The sequence below is a fragment of the Nilaparvata lugens genome, chromosome X (genome assembly GCF_014356525.2).
Source record: "Nilaparvata lugens isolate BPH chromosome X, ASM1435652v1, whole genome shotgun sequence".
Classification (NCBI taxonomy): Eukaryota; Metazoa; Arthropoda; class Insecta; order Hemiptera; family Delphacidae; genus Nilaparvata; species Nilaparvata lugens.
Window position 1 is genome coordinate 100,290,156 of NC_052518.1, and position 20,506 is coordinate 100,310,661.

A 20,506-nucleotide genomic window follows, 5' to 3' on the forward strand; every position below is an offset into this window, starting at 1 on the left:
ACATTCCACCGATAATCGATTTCTTGCCACACTCGTACCAGCATATCTGGCGTAACTTGTGCAACCGCAGCGATCCGAATGAGATCCGATTTCGGAGGTCATTAAGATTTTCTGGTATAAGCCTTATCCCACAGGAAGAAATCCATCGGTGTTGAATCCGGTGAGCGAGGTGGCCATGCAATTGGCCCTGCATGGTAAATCCAGCAAAATTTGAAAGCGAACGTCTAGAAAATCACAAACTTCTCCGTGGAAATGAACTGGTGCACCGTCATGCGAGAGTAAATCGACACTTCTTGTTCAGCATGACGGTACACCAGCTCATTTCCACGGAGAAGTTTGGGAGTTCTAGACATCCGCTTTCAATTTTCGCTTTCTCAATTCTGTAAGTAATTTCAATAAATATTTTTCAAAGTTGTAAAGTCCTTTTATAATCACCCTGTATTTTCTCTATGTTGCTAGTCACTAGATTCTAGTTTTTATTCATTGATATTGCAGGTCTCGTGTCCTCTCTATGTTGTTCACGTGATGAGTGAGTCAGCGGGGAATCAGGTGTCGAGAATACGCCAGTTGAAACAGGAAGGTGAAAGCAAACTGATCGGTGAAACACTGGCTTGCGCCCTGGGAACAACATGGGCGTGCTGCTCTGGCAAGCCGTGGAGTTTCCAGGCCGCTCATATCCTCAGTCCACCTCTCAGACCTAAGGAGTCAACGCCAACTCATTTGATGCATCTTTTGCAAGAGTAAGTTACATTATTTATTCATAGGCAATAAATACAGGGTGGGGCAGAGCCGATTGACGAATTTGGAAAGGTTATAAGTAATGAACCGTTCAACTTGGAAGAAAAATCTTTACTGGGTTCAATTCAGTTTGAAATGTAGTTTTATTGTTATTTTTTGAAATTATATCAGTTAAATGGCGGCCATCAGCAGTAATACACTGATATAGCGTATTTATGAAGTTTTAAAACGCATTTTGGACCACTGGGATTGGTAAGTCCTGAATCTCTTATCCAATTCGCTCCTTTAGTTCTTCCAAAGTGTGTGGGCGATCTTTGAAAACTTTATTTTTGAGGTAACCCCATAGAAAAAAATCTCTTATGCTTAAATCGGGTGAGCGTGCCGGCCACCTCAAGTCCACCCTTAGTGAGATAAGAAGCCATGGGAACATTTGTCTCTACACATTCATTGAAATGTGTCCTGTGTGGGCTGTAGCGTCATCCTGCTAAACCATATTTCTCCCAAGTCATGTTTCTCAACAAGTTCTTCCAATTTGGGGTGAAAAACGTTTGTAACATTGTCACATAACGCTGGAAGGTGACATTGACGGTGATGTTGCCATTCTCAAAGAACTTTGGCCAGCACGCTCACCCGATTTAAGCATATTCGATATGTTTCTAAAGATTACCCCAAAAATGAAGTTTTCAAACATCGCCAACACAAAGGAGCGAATCAGAGAAGAGATCCAGGCCTTACTAATCGCAAAATCGTGTGCCAAAATGGGTTTTAAAACTTGAAAAATACGCTACATCAGTGTATTGCTACTGATGGCCGCCATTTAACTGATATAATTTCCAAAGAATTAACAACAAAAACTAAATTTTAAACTGAATTTAACCCATTAAAGATTTTTTTTCCATGTTGAACGGTCAATTAGGTAATTAATACTTACCATAAGTATGGCCCTTCCAAACTCGTCAATCAGCTCTGCCCCACCCTGTACAATCCAGACTATAATATAGGTCTGCTTTAGCTTGAAAAATTCTTCAAGGATCAGTGTTTCAGACTAAATTCAACAAAAGTGAGGCCATTGTGTAATTGGAAAATGTTGAAGTGACACATAACCTTGCGCTACATTTGGACTGTTGTATAAATTAGAATTGGACCCGTTTTGGGCGTTAGCCTGTGTTACTCTTCTGGAAATTGTATAATTCTAAATGATTAAATAAATGAAGTTCTCAGCTGGAATTCGTGAAAATCAGGAGACTGGCTTTACCGTTGATGGTCACTTCAGGAAACCTCAAAAGGTCCTGGGTTCGACAATAGACCAACGATTGTCTTGGAATTCCCACGTGGATGGCGTATTGAGGAGGCTGAAATCTGGCTTCTATTCACTCAGGGTATTGTCTAATTATTGCAGTCATGCAACACTGGAAACCATCTACTTTGCCAACATTCATTCTCAACTGTCTTTTGGAATAGGTCTCTAAGGAGGAACATCTCTTGAAAACTTGTTTATAGCACAGAAAAAACCTTGAGAATCATCTTAGGGTTTGGCTTCAAAGAATCTGTTCGAGAAATATTTAAAAGCCTCAAAATGTTGACCATTTACGAATTTTATATCATGGAATATAGTCTGATACTAAAATTGAAAAATGAAGAATGTGTTAACCATCGGTATCATACACGCTCAAGAAAAACTCATGCACTTCAGCAATATAGAAAACAATTCTTTCAAAAACGTCCCTCCTACATGGGAGCTAAATCCTTCAACCAGTTACCAGTTCATATCAGAGAGAACTAGCCCGTACTTATTTCAAGAATTTCTCAGTTGATATATGTGAATTATTCTTCGATTTTATCATGACATATTTGTATTATATGAATGCAATGATGAATAAAATACTATTTAATTTGAATAGAATAGATTCAATTTGTGTCACACTATTCAGAAAACAATCATTTCTGCTCTGTTTGTACGCCACGCGGACGATGTTATGTAAAGATAATATGACATAGTAACGGAGAAAATTCAGTGATGATAGTTTATCCTAATAAAACAGTTTTTACGAGGGTCATTTTTTCAACCTCCGATTGGCCATCAATAAAAGAGGAATGTATATAAAAGAGTAATGTTTTCACTAAAAGTTACTTACATTGATTTTTTCATTGCGGATGATGCCCACATGAGATCTTTGCTTGTGCGTAGGTAATAGAAAGTACTTTGGTGAATTTATGATTAAACGTCCATGCCATCGGCGGGATTCGAACCAGGCGATGCTAGCAGACTGAAGTTTGTAACGCTCCTTACCACTAGACCAACCCGGCCGTAAAGTTTCAATATATTTCCGTGAAGATTGTGACCAGTGGAAGATTCATACCAGTGGACTAGCCAAAACCCTGTTTATAAAATGTTGCCGCCAAATGAGTTTTAATGGGCTATGGCGTTATTTTATTCATTTATTTACAACAATATGGGAGTATACGGGGAAATCCCAAAAATTGCTCCCCAATAAAAAAACTTACAATAATCACTTTACAAAGAAATTGAAAATTGAGAGAAAGAAACAAGAAAAAAACTATTTTTTATTAGTGAAGAAAAAATGCCATTTTGGAGCTCCTTGTTAGTTTGGAAGCTCTGCCCTCCAAATGATGTCATGAGATTGGGGAAAATGTATAAGTTAGTAGTGGCTTAGTCGGATGGTCGAAATTATCCCATTTGATTTGCTGAATATGCTGTTTGGTCGCACCAGCTATATGATGACGAGTTATCATGGATGACGATTCCGAATACATTTCAACTGATGTCTTTGGATTTCCGAAACCATTCATGCACAACATCACTAAAGTTTTCTCCGTAAACTTCACTCATTCTCCGGTAGATTCCTGCTGATCTATTGCATTTTGCTTGCAAAATGCGAATAACACTATGCAATTCGTACTTGACGGGAGACTAAAGTGTGGCGGCCATCTTTGTGCGACTATAGGCCGGTTACAGAGCTCGACCGACCGTCAGTGCGTACGTAGCAGGACTGACGGCACGCATGCGCACGGTCAGGACCATGCTTTTATACAGCGTACGAAGACCATCGGTCGAGCTCGTGCGCATCCGTTCCATTGGTCGACTGACGCGCTATTGAAACAAATAGAAGCTTTCAGAGCTGTACTGATCAGTAGCCCGATCGCAACATAACCAATGTGCTGACACCTCTGCCCGACAATCAGCTGATATTGAATTGAATAGCATAATGAGTGAATTCAATTAATAGTGTCATATTTGATTTCAGAATTTTTCTATACATTTATTCATCATTTCTAATTTTTTTATTGAAAAAATAATAATTATTAATATTATCTACATTTATTTGATCCGTAGCTTAAAGTGACTGCAAGTATTCCCAATAGTGATACAAGCTCGAAATAACTCATCAAAACTTCTGATGGACATTCTGAAGTAGTTGAAAATGTATCTTCACCCCAAGAAATGATGTATATAATGGTACTAAATTCACTTTGAAATGCTCTTTGCGCGACCATCGGGTGAACTTGATTTCTACGTTTTTTAATCTTTCGTTTACGAAGATAATAAGCTACAATAACAATATGTAAAGGTGTCCATTTTGTGAGTCCATTTTCTGATGTATGGTCAGGATGGCGCATACGCACTGACGGTCGGTCAAGCTCTGAATGTGTAGAACTGATTCATCGATGCGTACGGTCAGGATGGTACATACGCACTGACGGTCGGTCGATCTCTGTAACCGGCCTAACTCGACAACAATTGACGATCTAGCCGCGCCGATCACAAGGCGTTATGGAAAACACACTGTTCAGCTTTGTGAAAATAACCCCCCTACCGCTTGTCTGTGTCTTATGGTATGTGATCGGAGGTTGAAAAAAATGACCCTTGTAGATCTCACTGGAAGATTTGCTAAAGATAGTAATGTTAATTTCCGGACAAGTACAGTGCCTCAACTCCTCTATTATTTGTCTGCCTAGAATTGTTTGAATTTACTTTTCATTTTTATTTATACTATGTTTATTTATATTCCCTTTCATAAGTATATTCATTCTTGCTTCATCTATTTATTTCTTTATTGAAATTTTTTATATTGAAATTAATATCGATACTCGCTGCCAGCACTCAAACTTCGGTTTTGCAGGCAGCGCCAAAAATGATATTTTGTTTTGACAAAGTTGTTTTTCGTGTATATTTAAATATTGATCAATATGTTTTTTTCAACTTTGTATTGAGGATTATTATTTTGATTGTATCATTTTTGTTGTGGCGAAATAAAATTTGATGTGAACTAACAATTCCTAATTATCACTCACAAATAATCTTTCTTCCATGGTACACACTCTTGTAGGGGTGTGAGCAAATTGAATGCGTATATGTGCAAGTGCACGACAGATCATGCATGAGTCGAAAAACAAAATCTGGAAAGAGCCATAGAAACACGTTGTGACGTGCATGCAGCTGTTCACACTGAACGCAACCAGCAAGTGCACGCGTTCAGTGTGAGTGTTCCTATTGCTGTTTTCATAGTTTGTTCCTCCTCTTATGCGCGCGTGGTCATGCATAACCAAGCGTGCACTTCCACATATATGCATTTAATGTGGTCACACCCTAACTCTGATTACATTAAGCTAAGTTAGTGTTTCTTGTTTAAACTATTCTTTCACGTTTCTTCTAAATGAATTGATATATCCATATTTATTTATACACCGTGTCCCACGTAGAGGTTTGCACGTTTATTTTTATATTACGTGCCCATTCATGCACCGAACTTTTTTAAATTTTACACAGTTTACAAAGTAAGTTCTAAAAATATTCTGAGAAAATTTCAACCCCCTAACCTTTGCAGAAACAAAATGGGGGCATATTGAAAATTTTACCAATTCGCTTCCTATAAAAACGACTTTCATGAGCTATTATCTGATTTGTTTACTACGTTGCAGTACCTGGTCTTGCCTCATTTGATGGTACCAGAAATGGATCAAGCAATCTTCCAACAAGATGGTGCTCCACCTCATTTCTCAAATCATGTCAAGCTATTACTAATTACTAAATGACAAAATCATGGCCGTTGGATTGGTCGTGGAAGTGATTTTTTAGATTGGCCACCTCGATCACCAGATTTAACTGTTTGTGACTTCTTTTTATGGGGTTACTTGAAGGAAAACGTTTATACCCATAGCTTCAACAATGATGAGGAACTAAAACGATCAAGAGGAACTTCTCCGGATACCCCGGAGTTTCTTTGTAAGAGTTTATAAATCATTTCTTAAGCGCTGTTATCAGTGTGTTGCTGTGGATGGGTTTCAATTTTAATAATTTTGGACTTGAAGGTTTCTCATTTGGCTATGTTCCAGTTCTTGGATAGAGTTATGGGGAAGCACTGCAGATTTGCACTCCCAAAAATATTTAAATTGCAAAAAAGAGCTATTCGCTATTTGGCTGGACTCAAATTTAATGAGTCATGTAGAGAGGCTTTCGTCTATTTGAACATTCTAACTCTACCCTCAATTTATATTTTCAAATTATTAGTCTTCACTCACGACCATATCTCAGATCTGGCCACAAACGCAGACATCTACAATCATAATACTAGAGGCAGAAATAAATTAGCTTTAAGACAGCACAGGCTTCAACTGTATGAGAAAATGCCTTCTTACATTGGTTCAAAGCTTTACAATAATTTACCAATTGAGCTGCAGTCCCTAACAAACAAGAATATATTCAAAAAGAAATTATACAGCTTTCTTGTTGCAAAAGCTTATTATAGTTTCAATGATTATTTCTGTAATACATGATTGAAGCATCTAGTAATAATAAATTTCTATGTCCTGCACTACTTTTAAAACCTACTTTATGTATCTGATGTCTTTGTACTGGTGCTTATTTTATGTCCATTGATGTGAGTATATTTTCAACAATTCCTCAAGGAATGACCTGTGACTAGACGATATTAAAATGTATATTGTATTATATGCTGTGTTGGATAAAGAGATTATCTTATCTTATCTTTCTTTTTATTTAAAAGTCATGTTGCCATAAATTGCAACAATAAAAATATTTTATGAAACCAAAAACACATTTTTAATGGTTTTAAAGTATCGTTTTTCAATATGCCGCCATTTTGTTTCTAAGAAGGTAAGGGAGTTGAAATTTTCCCAGAATATTTCTAGAACCTACTTTGTAAACTGTGTAAAATTTAAAAAAGTTCGGTGCATGAAGGGGCACGTAATATAAAATCAAACGTGTAAACCTCTTTGTGGGACACCCTATACATTAAACCAATGTTTCTTGCTTGAGCTAAGCTTCCACGTTTCTTGTAATTAAATCAATATCCGCATTTTTCTTTTCAGAGATGGGCTGTCGTTGGTTGGTAGCGACAATTGCACATTTACTCTGGATCAGAAGAAGGAGTTGGGCACCGATTTCTCGAAAATCCCGAACGGTGTGAATGGAGTCGAAGACAGAATGTCTGTTGTTTGGGAGAAGGGCGTTGAAGCTGGAATAATTGACGTGACTCGGTTTGTTGAAATTACCAGTACCAATGCAGCTAAGATCTTCAACATCTATCCTCAAAAGGTAGATTATTTCAAATTCAAAACTGTATACTTTTGATATCCTTTCTTGAAATATTTGTCTTTCTTACACATTATCTTGTGAATGAATATTTGCATTTTTACGTCCATAGTAAGATCTTCCAACATACATAGATAACATATTTTATCAGAGTAACTATTAACATAGAGAAAATATAGCATATAAGTGGTATGTTATGTGTTACGCTTGTGCGATCTTTTCTCTATGCTATTAATCAGTTCCTCTTCAAGTCATCCTTTATAATTATGTGTTTCATTTGTTTATTTGAATTAAAGATCATAATCGTATCTTTGTGACATATTCTATATTCAAATTCAAATCTGTATACTGTGATATCCTTTCTTGAAATATTTGTCCCGTTTAAAGAATGGAATGAATATAATCGCATATCCTCTCAATCAATCAATCAATCAATCATTTTATTCAGTAAAAAGCATTACAAAATTGGTCCCGCTAAACCTAAAAGATTTTACAGCAGGTGCCTACAAATAATAAAATACATAAATAGAATGAATGCTAACTTTAACAATAAACTAAGGAAAACTAAGGATTTTTTCATGTGACTGGGAGTTTAGGAATTTAAAAGGAGTATGGGGTATTAGATGAACTAAGGATGAACAATCTAGATTGTTAAGCATGTGTTTCATTTGTTTGAATTCGCATCAAATGTGTGAATTTAAATTGATGATCATAATCCTATCTTTGGGACATATTCTATATTCAAATTCAAAACGATGTAATTTTGATATCCTTTCTTAAAATACTTGCCTTGTTTAAAAGAATGAAAGGTATATAGTAGCATATACTCTCCCAAGAATTCCCATTGATGTGTTCAAACTGGTTAGTTTTATATTAACGAAATATTGGAGCATCACCGAAATTGTATCTCATCTTCATATAGTCAATATTTTTTATTTCATAATTTGTAAAAGTATACATTGAGAACTTATTATAAACTTATTGTTTAATATCTTGAACCAGGATCTAAAGGTGGCGTTCTGATGTTAGCAGCTACTGCTACTGTTTACAGCCCCTCATATGAATTTGAACATCATATTTATTAGATCATCATTTATTCGTTTCATGTAGATTGTTTAAACAGCTCTGAATCATTTTCAGCATGTTTGTATGTCGACTACCAGACTAAAAGAATATTTTAAAGGCCAAGTATTTTAATGTGACGTTTCCGTTTTATGTAGATTGTTTAAACAGCTCTGAATCATTTAACAGCATGTTTGTATATCGACTACCAGTCTAAAGGAATATTTTAAAGGCCGCCAGGAATTTCTCCAGTGATGGCTCTTTACAAAATGACTTTGAAATACGATACGTCCACACTTATTCTATTGTTTAGTGATATAATATCGAAAACGATAGCCTAAAGTTAAAATGTGTTCGTAAGATGAACTGGAAAAATAATATAAAATTAATAACCTCAGTTCAACCTCTACTGACTGATTCAGTTAGTTCTGCGCCGTACATTAATTGTTATCTTTTTTTCTTTTGGGCTACTTTGATTATAAATAAAAATAGAAATCTGAGTACCCTTTTTAAAATTATTTAAACATGTTTCGGCTATATGATGCCATTATCAAGTCATATATTAATTTATATTCATCTTATTAATATAACTTGATGATGGCATCATATAGCCGAAACATGTTTAAATAATTTTTAAAAGGGTAGGCTACTCAGATTTCTATTTTTATTTATATATTAATTGTTATCATTGAGTATTGAAAATGATTTTCATTTATCGTGATGCATTATTGTGACTTAACTGTTGAAAGCTTATTCAATATTAATCTGTAGTAAGCCCAAGGTTATTTCGAAGTCTGTGTTCAACATTGTTAAACTTTCCATTTACAGGGTTGTATAGCTGTAGGATCTGACGCTGATATCGTAATTTGGAATCCAAGGAAAACTCGAGTCATCTCTGCTAAAACCCATCATCATGCGAACGACTTCAATATCTTTGAGGTGAGAAAATTCGTGTTTGTATTTCAAACATATTTTCTATGACTTTATTTTTTGTTTCAAGAGTTGAGTTCCTTCTAGCTACCATCAAATTATTCTGCCCGACTTTTTTTATAAAAAATGCAGGAGTTATAGGTTCTGTGACTTTGCAAAATCTCTACTCACAGTCACTTTGTGACTTAGGGTTATTAGGGTGTATTTCACTTTGTTATAATACTTGTATTTATTTTTTATTCTCTATAATCATAGCATGATGCCGGCACGGTTGATCTAGTGGTAAGGAGCGTTACGAACTTCGGTCTGCTAGCACACCTGGTTCGTGGGTTCGAATCCCGCCAATGGCATGGAAGTTTGATCATCTCATCAATTCACCAACGCACTTGCCATTACACTCGCACAAACAGAAAGCTCATATGGGCATTATCCGCAATAAATATTATAACAAAAATCATGAACCTCATTACATGTTTATGAAACCTGTATTTCGATAATACAAGTTGACATTCATGAGGTATATCAACTCAACATGATGTCTTCTAAAACAGTAAATAATTTGGGGTCACTAAGGGCCGTTTCCGAGCTCGGGATTTAGCTAAGTTCTAGACTTTAAACAGCTGGAGTGAGAAAATTGGCTTTCCGAAACGGGGCGTAGTCGTAGTCATTGCCATAGTCACGTTCGAATTAAATTTCGAAAAACTAGAAAATTAAACACAGGATAAAATAAAGAGAACATAGTGTAAAGTTTCAGCTATTTTGAATTAATTAGAAATGTTTAATTTCGTCAAGGAAAAACGTTTCCAATTGTAGAAATGAAAAAATAAAAACTGCGACTACTGTTATAAAAACTGCGACTACGCTCCGTTTTGGAAAGCTAATTTTCTGACTCCACCTTTTTGAAGTCTAGAACTTAGCTAAATCCCTTAGTGTGTCTTCTCACGGTAGAGACAATATCCAAAAGTGGTACAGTACTCGTATTATTATGGAAATGAGTCTCAAACACTTTCTTGACTGATGTTTTTTTTTTAAATTTGAACCGAAATACATCTCTTAATGAAAAAATATAAAGGACAAAAGTAATATTAATAATTTCAAAGAATTACGAGTACCCTTATTTTATTCTAAACACGACCAACTTTATCTAAACTTGCCATTATCAACTTAGCTGAAACTAGTCGTGTCAAAAAATAATGGTCCTAGTATTTATTTTTGATTATATTTTCAAGTAGCCCTATCAATAAACTGAGTAATATTTATATTTTTTTATTAAATTCTCAATCGGGATCAGTAAGTCACATTTGATCAATAAGTTTGATTATAAGGGTAACCGTCCACTGGAACCGTATTCAACCGATCCGTTCGGCCGTTGGATCGGACGAATCTGCCGGACCTTAATTCGGCCGAATATGGTCGTTGGTAAAGGTCCATTGGAACCTTTTACGTCAATCTAGTTGCCAATTATTGAATAATTGCCACATATGTTCATATCATAGCCACCAACATTTTTCATAAACAATGATTATATTGAGATTTTGAAAATTGAATAAACAAATTTCCACGGCCGTGCACGGACGTATGAACCTGTTGCAATGGACGAGCATCTATAGCTTTCTTTGTTGGTGGATCGTTCGGTAGTTTTCGGCCGATGCTATTTCGGACGAAATCGGTTCCAGTGGACGGCCACCTAAATGTCGGTTTTACAACTATCAAAACAATAACAATTATTTTTAAAACTATATAAGGGGACGTATCAAGGATTGCATATTGAAATATATTATACACCGCAAAACATTTGAGCATTATTTAAGATCTTTTCATGCATTCTATTTTAATGTTTTAATGTTTTGTAAGTTTGTAAGTTTAAGTTGTAAGTTTATTCATTTTATTCAACAATAATACAGAAAATTTCCATACAGTTGAATAACGTCAGGAAGATTTACAGTCAAAAACTTTATAAAAGATAATTCACACGGCAAGTTATTATGCAAATCATACATTAAAATTACATTGGCATACATAAGTAACATTGAAACACACTACATTCCATTTAAAAATTCGTCAATACTATAGTAACTCTTATCAACTAAGAACCTATATAAGTCTGTTTTAAAGGAATGCGTCCTAGGATTTAAATGAGTTGGCAGCCTATTCAATAATTTCACACCAATATAACTGGGCTTTTTCTTATAAAGAGAAAGTCTATGATACTGAACACTGATATTATTTCTATGCCTGGTATTATGATGGTCTACATCTGAATTTGTTGTAAAGCTGTTTATATTTTTTACCACTAACATAATCACTTTATAAATGAAAATACAAGGAACTGTTTTAATGTTTCACTGTTTTGCCTTGTTCAATGTTTTAATGTTTTGCTTTAACGTTGTAGGGAATGGAGTGTCATGGCGTTCCGGAATATGTGATCGTTAATGGCCGAGTTTGTGTGGATGAGGGAGAACTGAAGGCAGTCCAAGGATTCGGAAAATTCGTTCCCACTCCGACTCATTCTCCATATCTTTATGGATCTGGCGAACAGGTGTGATTATATCTATGGTTTCAAGCGTTTTCAAGCTTTACTTGCTTGCTAGTATCTTTGTCCTTCTAGTGTCATTTCTTGAGCTTTAGATTTGTTGAGAAATTTTCCATTTTGTTTCTTTCTCCTTCTAAATCAAATTTTGTTTGATTGAAAAAGTGTTGAGCTTTACATCCGTAGTATTTTTGTTCTTCTATTGTTATTTTCTGGTTGCTTGAGCTTTAGATCTGTTGGGAAAGTTTGTATTGTTCGCTTTTCCTAAAATATTTTTCTTTGCTCATTGAGTGAAAAAGTGTTGAGCTTTACTTCCTTAGTATCTTTGTTCTTCCATAGCTATTTTCTGTTCGTTTTGAGCTTGTTTGCTTGAGAAAGTTTTCATTTTTATATTGTTTGCTTTTACTAAAATAATTTGTTTGCTCATTGAGTGAACAACGTTCAAAGTGTTGAGCTTTACTTCCGTAGTATCTTTGTTTTTCTATTACTATTTCCTGTTTGTTTTGATCTTGTTTGTTTGAGAAAGTTTTCATTTTTTTATTGTTTGCTTTACCTAAAATAATTTTTTTAAAAAACGTTCAAAGGTTTCAGCTCTTCTGGATTTGCATCTTTGTTTTCATTTTTATATTATTAGTTGTTTGCTTTGAGTTTTTAGTTTCCTTGAACAATTTTTCAGTTTGGGATTTGTTGAAAAGTTTTCATTTTTTATTGTTAGCTTCTAAAATAATTTTGTTTGATCGTTGAGTGAAACCCCATCAAAGTTTCGAGCTTTTCTCGATTTGCATCTCTGTTCTCATTCTTATATTATTAGTTCTTGTTTGCTTTGAGCTTTTAAACTCTTTAATCAAATTTTCATATTCTATTGTTTGTTTTTCTTCCTAGATTATTTTGTTTTATGTTGTTTGGGTTTCCAATCTATGAATAAAGCTTGTTTTATGATTATCGGCTGCTCTTCTTTTTCTTTCCTTTATACTTTATACGCCTTACTCTTCATCTTTTATCCTTCTTTCAATCAATCAGTTTGGTGGTCTTATTGCATGGTGTTTTCTATAGACTAGACTTGATTTACTTATGATCATTGCATGATTTGATTTGTTCGAGATATTTTTTAGTGAACTCTATTTGTTCAGAAGGTATGATAAATGTCGTAGATATGAAATAATATGGACTGATCATCCATGAATATTAATGTAGGATAAAAAACGAACGATAGTGTATTAGGTATAATGTTGTTTGTGTTGAATGGAAAATCTAGACTTAGAACCTCAAAAGTAATTGGACTAGAACATAGAGAAAAGATAGCATAAGATATGTCTTATGTTACCTTCTCTCTATGACTTAACTTAATAGACGGTGAGATAGTGAAAAACAAACTTTTGATTATGATAAGCTGTTTACGAACACTGCCGTAGTGGTGCGTGCTAAAATTCAACGTGATAAATGTGATAATGGCCTCATCATTAATTAGTGTTAATTGCTGTCATTTAATGTAGAATATTAGAAAAATTATGCACATAACTTCAAAACTTGGTTGGCTGTGTCAAAAAGCTAGCCCAACCAAGATTTGTAATGAATAATATTTATACCAATGAGAATGGTAATTGCAATAGGGTATTTGGCAGGTAATTTAATGTTAGGTTATGGTAAGGTAATGGTTAGGTAATGTTGGCAGGTAATGATTATTATGATGGATTAAATCATGAATAGGTAAGTGATCCCTCATATTTCTTCCTGTATATCTACAATTATTATAATCAAAATATTGTGGTACTCAAATTCAGAATAAAGATGCGTCTTATGGCGAAAATATATGAGGGGACCGGTAGAGTCCTTGATTCTCGAATTCTTGAGACAGACGCTATTTAACACAACCAAATCAACTATTGGAATATGCAATATTATCGAATTAAATTAAGTCTGAAACCACTGCTATAAGGGTGAACTGAAGTTAATTCATTGATCATTGAATGCAAATTGAATACGAAAACACTGGAATTATAAGAGCTTGTTTGGTAGAGCTGCATTATACACTCATTAATAGTTTGCAAGACCGAAAATCAGTATTTATTTTTAAATACTAATAAAGTATTAAACTATTCGTGTTTTGTATAAAAATTATATCAAAGGTTCTAGTAATTTTCTTTTATTTAAATACATATACATTGCAGTCATAATGTAAGGGAGCAACCCTTATAAGACCTGTAGTTACCTATGGCTCTGAATCGTGGACTTTGATTAAGGAAGACCAGCAAAATCTAAGTGTATTCGAACGAAAGGTGCTTAGAAAAGTGTAGGGTCCTGTTAAAGAAGGAGAAGAGTGGAGAAGGAGAACCAATGCTGAACTTGAACTATTAATAAAAGGCTGTAGTATAGTACGCTTCATAAAGGCACGTACAGAGACTAAGATGGTTTGGACATACTTACCTATAGGATGCATGAAACCAGAATGCCAAAAATAGTGCTTAAAGATAAGCTTCACTCGAGAAGAAAACAAGGGAGACCAAGAATACGATGGGAAAATGAGATAAGGATGGGTTATAGAGGATGGAGAGTATTTATAATGGATAGAAATGTTTGGAGGAATGTTATGGAGGAGGCCAAAGCCCACAATGGGTTGTAGAGCTATAAAAAAATGTAAGGGAGCAATATATTAATGTGATGATTTAGTAAAATAAATAAAAGCTTCTGATTTTATTTCTAACGTTGTATGTTGAAGTATATCTTGTAAAAATATAACGGTAGATATTGGAAAGTTTTTTGAATATTAAACAAATTTCACTTGGAGTTCTGAGTTGTTGATATTGACAATTGTTACAAATCCCATACCTAGCTGGATTCCATAAACCAGTGGCTTCTCTTTCTACTGTGATGTATATTAGCTGGCAAGTGAGAATGGCTTGAGGGTTTCGTGCTGAAGAACTTACCGTCTAGGAAGAAAGCTAACTGTGTTTGAGCATGAAAAGCAAAATAATATATGTATTAAAAAATTGTAAACAGAAGTTATTCATTATAAAATTGAAAACTAATCATTACCCAAATTCATATTCATTCAAAACATTATTCGCTAAAATCAAGTTCCTGGCTTTTTCATTTCAAATGTTGATTCAAAGAAGGAGGTAGTTCATAATAGCCAGTTTACCGTAACAGTCAGATAAACTCATTAACCTTTTTAATCTTCTCTTGGTTATTTTCTTGTCAGATTGATTACAAGAGGTCAGAAAATTGTCTTGTAATGACCGTGTCCATGAAACAGTTTATGTGGCATCTCTGAAACATTAATTGATATTTTATAATTTTACTGTATTCAGTTGGCCAATGCTTTTATATGAAGTGCTGATTTCCTCCCATTCCGATGTAGTCGTGTACAAGTTGTGTTTGTTGTCATTGAAGCTTTCAATGATTCGCTGTGAAATAATGAAAATTTGCATTCATTCTTGAAAGCGTCTTCTCTTTCAAGAGTATCATCACAAGTCCATCTCAAAATTTAAACTATTTTATGGGTAGTTCGGTTAGGAATCACATTAATAGTATAATTGTTGTGTTTATAATTAATGAAATTGTAATAATAGTAGTGTATGTGGCGCAAAAAAGTCTAGATTATCATAAATGAAGAAAACAGTTTTGGGCTATCATGTCTGTTGTTTCCAAATTTGTATTGCCTTTTTTGAAAATAAATTCAATAGGTGCCCATCATGTAGTGTTAGTTGAATTTTGCACCTGAACTGAAATAAATGGTACTTGACAATTGTTCAATTAATTTTACCATGATTCTGTCCCTAGAAAGTTTTTCAATCGAGCTACAATTTGGCAAATATTCAGTTCCTACTTTTTAGTCCTTGAATAGCTCAAAGGGTTGGATCTAGCTCTGTAATAATTCAAAACATGATAGGCATTTTATTTCAATTTTTATTTATATATTTACTGACGTGAGTAAATAGTACTCTATATCATTGTGTTTATGATTTGCTGACATAACCATACGATATATATAGTCCTTGACAACGTTTAAGATGATTTCACACCGCCTTAGTGTAGCTCGAAAGACGTAGCCGACGTATCTCCTAGTGTTAATCAATCTGTCTATCTCAAACCGGCATAGCGAAGATTTAACATTAGAAGTACGACGGCTACATCTTTCAAAAGAAGTATTTCAAGCTACGCTACGGCGGTGTGAAATCAGCTTCAGTTTGATGTCACCAAATCATAACAAAGAGATCCAGTAAATTGAAATTCATTATTCACAAAACCATGCATCATATCTTTCAATTAAGTATTTTGATATGGGTTACTTGAATGTTCAATTACAAAATATGTATAGTACCTTATTATATTTCATTTCAAACACGACTACTTTCGGCTAAAGTTGTCAAGTGTCAAAATGAATACTTATGAAAGGATATATTTATTATAAATTCATTCACTTACCCATCAAGAAATGAATAATACCTTCTTTAAATCACAGTATTTGAAGAGAAATTTATTAATATATTCAACAAGTAATGGAAATGAACAAACAGACACAGACAACACTACAAACAGTAATATAAATGAACATGACTCACGAAAAGTACCAAACTTTGTTCTTGAGTAATAGTTGGATAATAATGATCAAGTTTAGTTCAATTACTTTACTCACATAAAAAATTATATTACACAGTTTATATTACAGGTCATTGAATACAATTCTGTCTGCTTAAGAATATTCATTAACACACTATTTTTATGTATTTGAACACGACATGCAGTCAATTTATTAAGTAAATAATTAAAAACTTTTACTTACTGACTGAAGTACTTTCAATCGTCTAGCGATCATTTCCAGCAGACTGTTTCAACAGACAAAAAAGTTTTCAATTATTTACTTAATAAATTGACTGCATGTCGTGTTCAAATACATAAAAAAAGTGTGTTAATACAAAGCAGCTTGAAATGGATCAAGAAACCATTACCTTTAATATTCATTAGATAGAAACATAGAGAGAAAATATAAAATAAGAAGATATCCTATCCCATCGTATAGGTAGTTTTATATTCCAAATTTAAAGCCGAATTTTCTTAGCTCAAGACGACTACAGTCTATTACTACTGTTTCGGTCGGGTGAGAGTGTGAGAACGGCACAGTATGAGAGACTACCAGCGTCACATAGCTTCAAAAAAAGAACTACTAGGACTATCGGCTTGAGTTAACAGTGAAATTTGGAACATTACAAATGTTCCTATAACATGGAATGTTCCTATAACATGGAATATCTTCTTATGCTATATTTTCTCTATGATAGAACTTGGGTAATTGCATCGATGAAGCTTTATCAGCGTCACTTGTCAGCTTCATTTTGTAATTGGTTAACAAGTTCCCTTTCTTTGATTCAGGATGGTGAAGCTGAACTGAACGGAGTTCCCCAGCCAGTGGAAGTGACCGTCGACGATGTCCGCGAGAAAGTGAAAAACATGAAAGTGAATGGAGCCGAGAGCGTGAAATCTGTGAGGAGCAGCTCTGCTAGTATCTTTGGGGATGGAGACCCTCTACCATTCACCACCGGAAAAGCAATGCGTCAAGAAGGCCAAAGGAACCTTCAGGATTCTACTTTCTCAATCAGCTGTAAGTTGGTTACCCGTTGAATTTTTTTTGTTAGCTGTTGAATTTGAAGATATATAAGCTGAATTTAGAAGCTGAATAAGCTTCTATCTTTATAAGCTGAATAAGATGGATTTGAAAATGAATTTGATGATGAATAAGCATTTATAGCAGTGACAGTTTCGACCTGGGGCCTATTTCACAAAGCAACAAGTCTTGTTATGAACCATGATTATACGAATAATTACTAATACAGGTGATGATTACAAGCTTTTTACGAAAGACTTGTAGACTTATAGTAACAAGTGAATTCCAACAAGCTTTCCGCCAGTTATGAACAATCGTTTCACGAACGTTGGCATGATATCATGCAAAACTTATCAAAATCACTCTTATGAATCATGATTTTACAGTTTCGACCTGGGGCCTATTTCACAAAGCAAGAAGTTTTGTTATTAACCATGGTTATACTAAAAATTGCTAATCCAGCTGATAACAAGCGTTTCATGAAAGATCCTTGTAGACTTATAGTAACAAGTGAATTCTAACAAGTTAACAAGCTTTCCTCAGGTTATGAACAATCGTTTCACGAACGTTAGCATGATATCATGCAAAACTTATCAAAATCACTCTTATGAACCATGATTTTACGAATAATTACTAATACAGATGATTACAAGCGTTTCACGATAGCACCCTTGTAAACCTGTGATAAAAATGAATTCTAACAAGTTAACCAGCTTTCCGCCGTTTATGATCAAGCGTTTCACGAACGTTGGCATGGTAATATACAAAACTTGTCAAAATCACTTGTCATTAACCAAGAAATATCTACCCATAAAGAAACCTAAGTAAATGAATAACAAGTGTTGATAAAGATGCTTCTCAAATGTTGAAAATTATTTTCAATGCCATTGAGGTTAAATCGGTTGTAGTTTAATATATCGGTTGTAGTTTAATATATATTTTAGGGTGTTAGTGAAGTGTGTTTACCAAATGAATTAAAATGAGAACTCAACATGGATTTGCTATTCATCTTCGTCCTCAGAAGATGAGAATGAGCCAGTAGTTGGTGAGAGGAGATTGTTTTAGAGAACGTATTAATTACAAAATTCAATCAGTTCTTGAATTTAATGAACGTTTCTGTATGATACAATATTGAATATGGAGGAGTTGTTGGATGCTATTGGGCTCTTTATTATGATGTTAAATGAAAAACATGAATAAGTTGGATGAAGTTGGGATCCAACTCAGCGATCCCATTACATTACCTCTCAACCAAAATGCAACTTAGCATAGCTCTACACTGGCTAGGTAAGGTGGTCAATACCACTGAATATGTAAGTAAAGCTGAAAACATGTGACTGATTGCATTTTGTAACAATATTTCAACTACATCTATTTCAGTGCCACCTAGAGTTTATTGATAATCTGACACGGTTACGTATGGTTGCACTGAGGTGTGGGAACACTTGTAAACTTGTAAACTTGTTACCAATTTTCTTTGTGGAACGCCTTTAGCTGAAAACTTGTTATTAATAGTACTTGTCAGTTACCATAGTTGCTAACAAGACATGATGCTTTGTGAAATATGCCTCTGGTGTAGGCCATGTACATATTAAAGAAAATGAACCTAGGTTATTTCTTCATATCATGCTAAATTTTGTTTATCCGTCTGGGCTATTTCTTGAACACATGTAAAATTTCGATTATTCGTGTAGGCTACCTCTTGAATGTATCAGATTTTTTTCAATTATGAAACCTAACGATAAATTGGAACCTGGATTTAAAAGAGAATGAATTCAACAAATTTGAATAGGTCTTCTATTCCCCTATTCCAATCAGTGGTTAAAAAATCAAATTTTATTTATTGTACAAATAGGGTTCCAGCAACCTATAAGAAAATTTCAGGATATGACATCTCAATAATAACATTTATTACATCTTATTAATTTTAATAAGTGTGTGACTTTCTTCCAGTTTGATGTACCGTATCTGATATTTGTGTATGTGTGTGTGTTTTACTGTGTATGTCTAGTCGTGTATTGTGATTCGTTGATTATGTCATTTGTTATTGATAATGTAAAAAAGGCTTATGGTACGACTCTCGTCTTTCAGAAAAATAGAACAAAGTTTTAACCGGCTGTACTAGTTAGAAAAATCCAAATACCCTTTTTTTAAAAAACTTGAATTCATAAATTTTTTTTTCATTCACTCACTTGAAAATTGCATTAATATGTTGAAACATGTTGTGAATAAAAGTTTTTAAAAAGTACCCGGTTGCACAAAAGCCGGTTAAATTTTAACCGTGTTTAATTTAACTAGAACCAATCAGAGAAGGCCTTTACGATAAGACGGCTTCTCTGATTGGTTCTTGTGGATTTTTTTCTTTTTATTGACAATCTATAGCTATCTAGTCTGGAGACTAATGAGCTAATTTTTTCTACCCTAACATACTACTTCAAAATATTAACAGCGAATATCTCATTAGATATTCTTACTGATATTGATTGTTCAATTAATATGTACACTTATTGACTGTACTATATAAGGTAGATTCACTCAATCACTGCTCTGCTCTTTCACTGGACACTAATTGAACAAGCACTACACTAGCTCATACGGTTTCCTCATTTTGAGCCTCCGCACCAACCCTCCATTGTCTAGCAGCTGGATCGCCTCAACGTTGTCGTGTTGGTGCAGTCGCCCCTCGTGCCTCTCCGCATGCCTCTGGATCTCGGTGGACACCAGGTCGACGTGCAGGTCTCTATGAAGATCGCTGTTCCTGACATACCAAGGAGCATCCACAATGTTCTTCAGCACCTTGTTCTGGAACCGTTGTATGACATTGATGTTGCTGTCTTTGGTACACCCACAAAGTTGTATACCATATGTCCATACTGGCTTTAGTATATGTTTGTACAGAAGTACTTTGTTTTGGATTTGTAGGTTGGAGTTTTTACCGATCATTCAATACAGCTTCTTATATTTGATTCCAAGTTCCTCTCTCTTCTTCTTGACATGGGCCTTCCAGCAAAGCTTTGCGTCCAAGGTCATACCTAGATACTTGGCATCATTGGCATATGGTACAACTTGG

At 34.5% G+C, this 20,506-nt stretch overlaps 1 protein-coding gene across 2 annotated transcripts in view; it reads left to right on the top strand.

Annotated features, from left to right (window-relative positions):
• The window catches only part of LOC111058585 (dihydropyrimidinase), a 50,274-nt gene that overhangs the window by 12,730 nt on the left and 17,038 nt on the right, over nt 1-20,506 (top strand). For both annotated transcript variants that reach the window (XM_039442829.1, XM_039442830.1), the window contains 5 exons: nt 496-740; nt 7,090-7,315; nt 9,203-9,313; nt 11,697-11,843; nt 17,205-17,433. In XM_039442829.1, the coding sequence (XP_039298763.1) occupies nt 496-740; nt 7,090-7,315; nt 9,203-9,313; nt 11,697-11,843; nt 17,205-17,433 (958 nt within the window). The remainder of the gene's footprint in view (nt 1-495; nt 741-7,089; nt 7,316-9,202; nt 9,314-11,696; nt 11,844-17,204; nt 17,434-20,506) is intronic.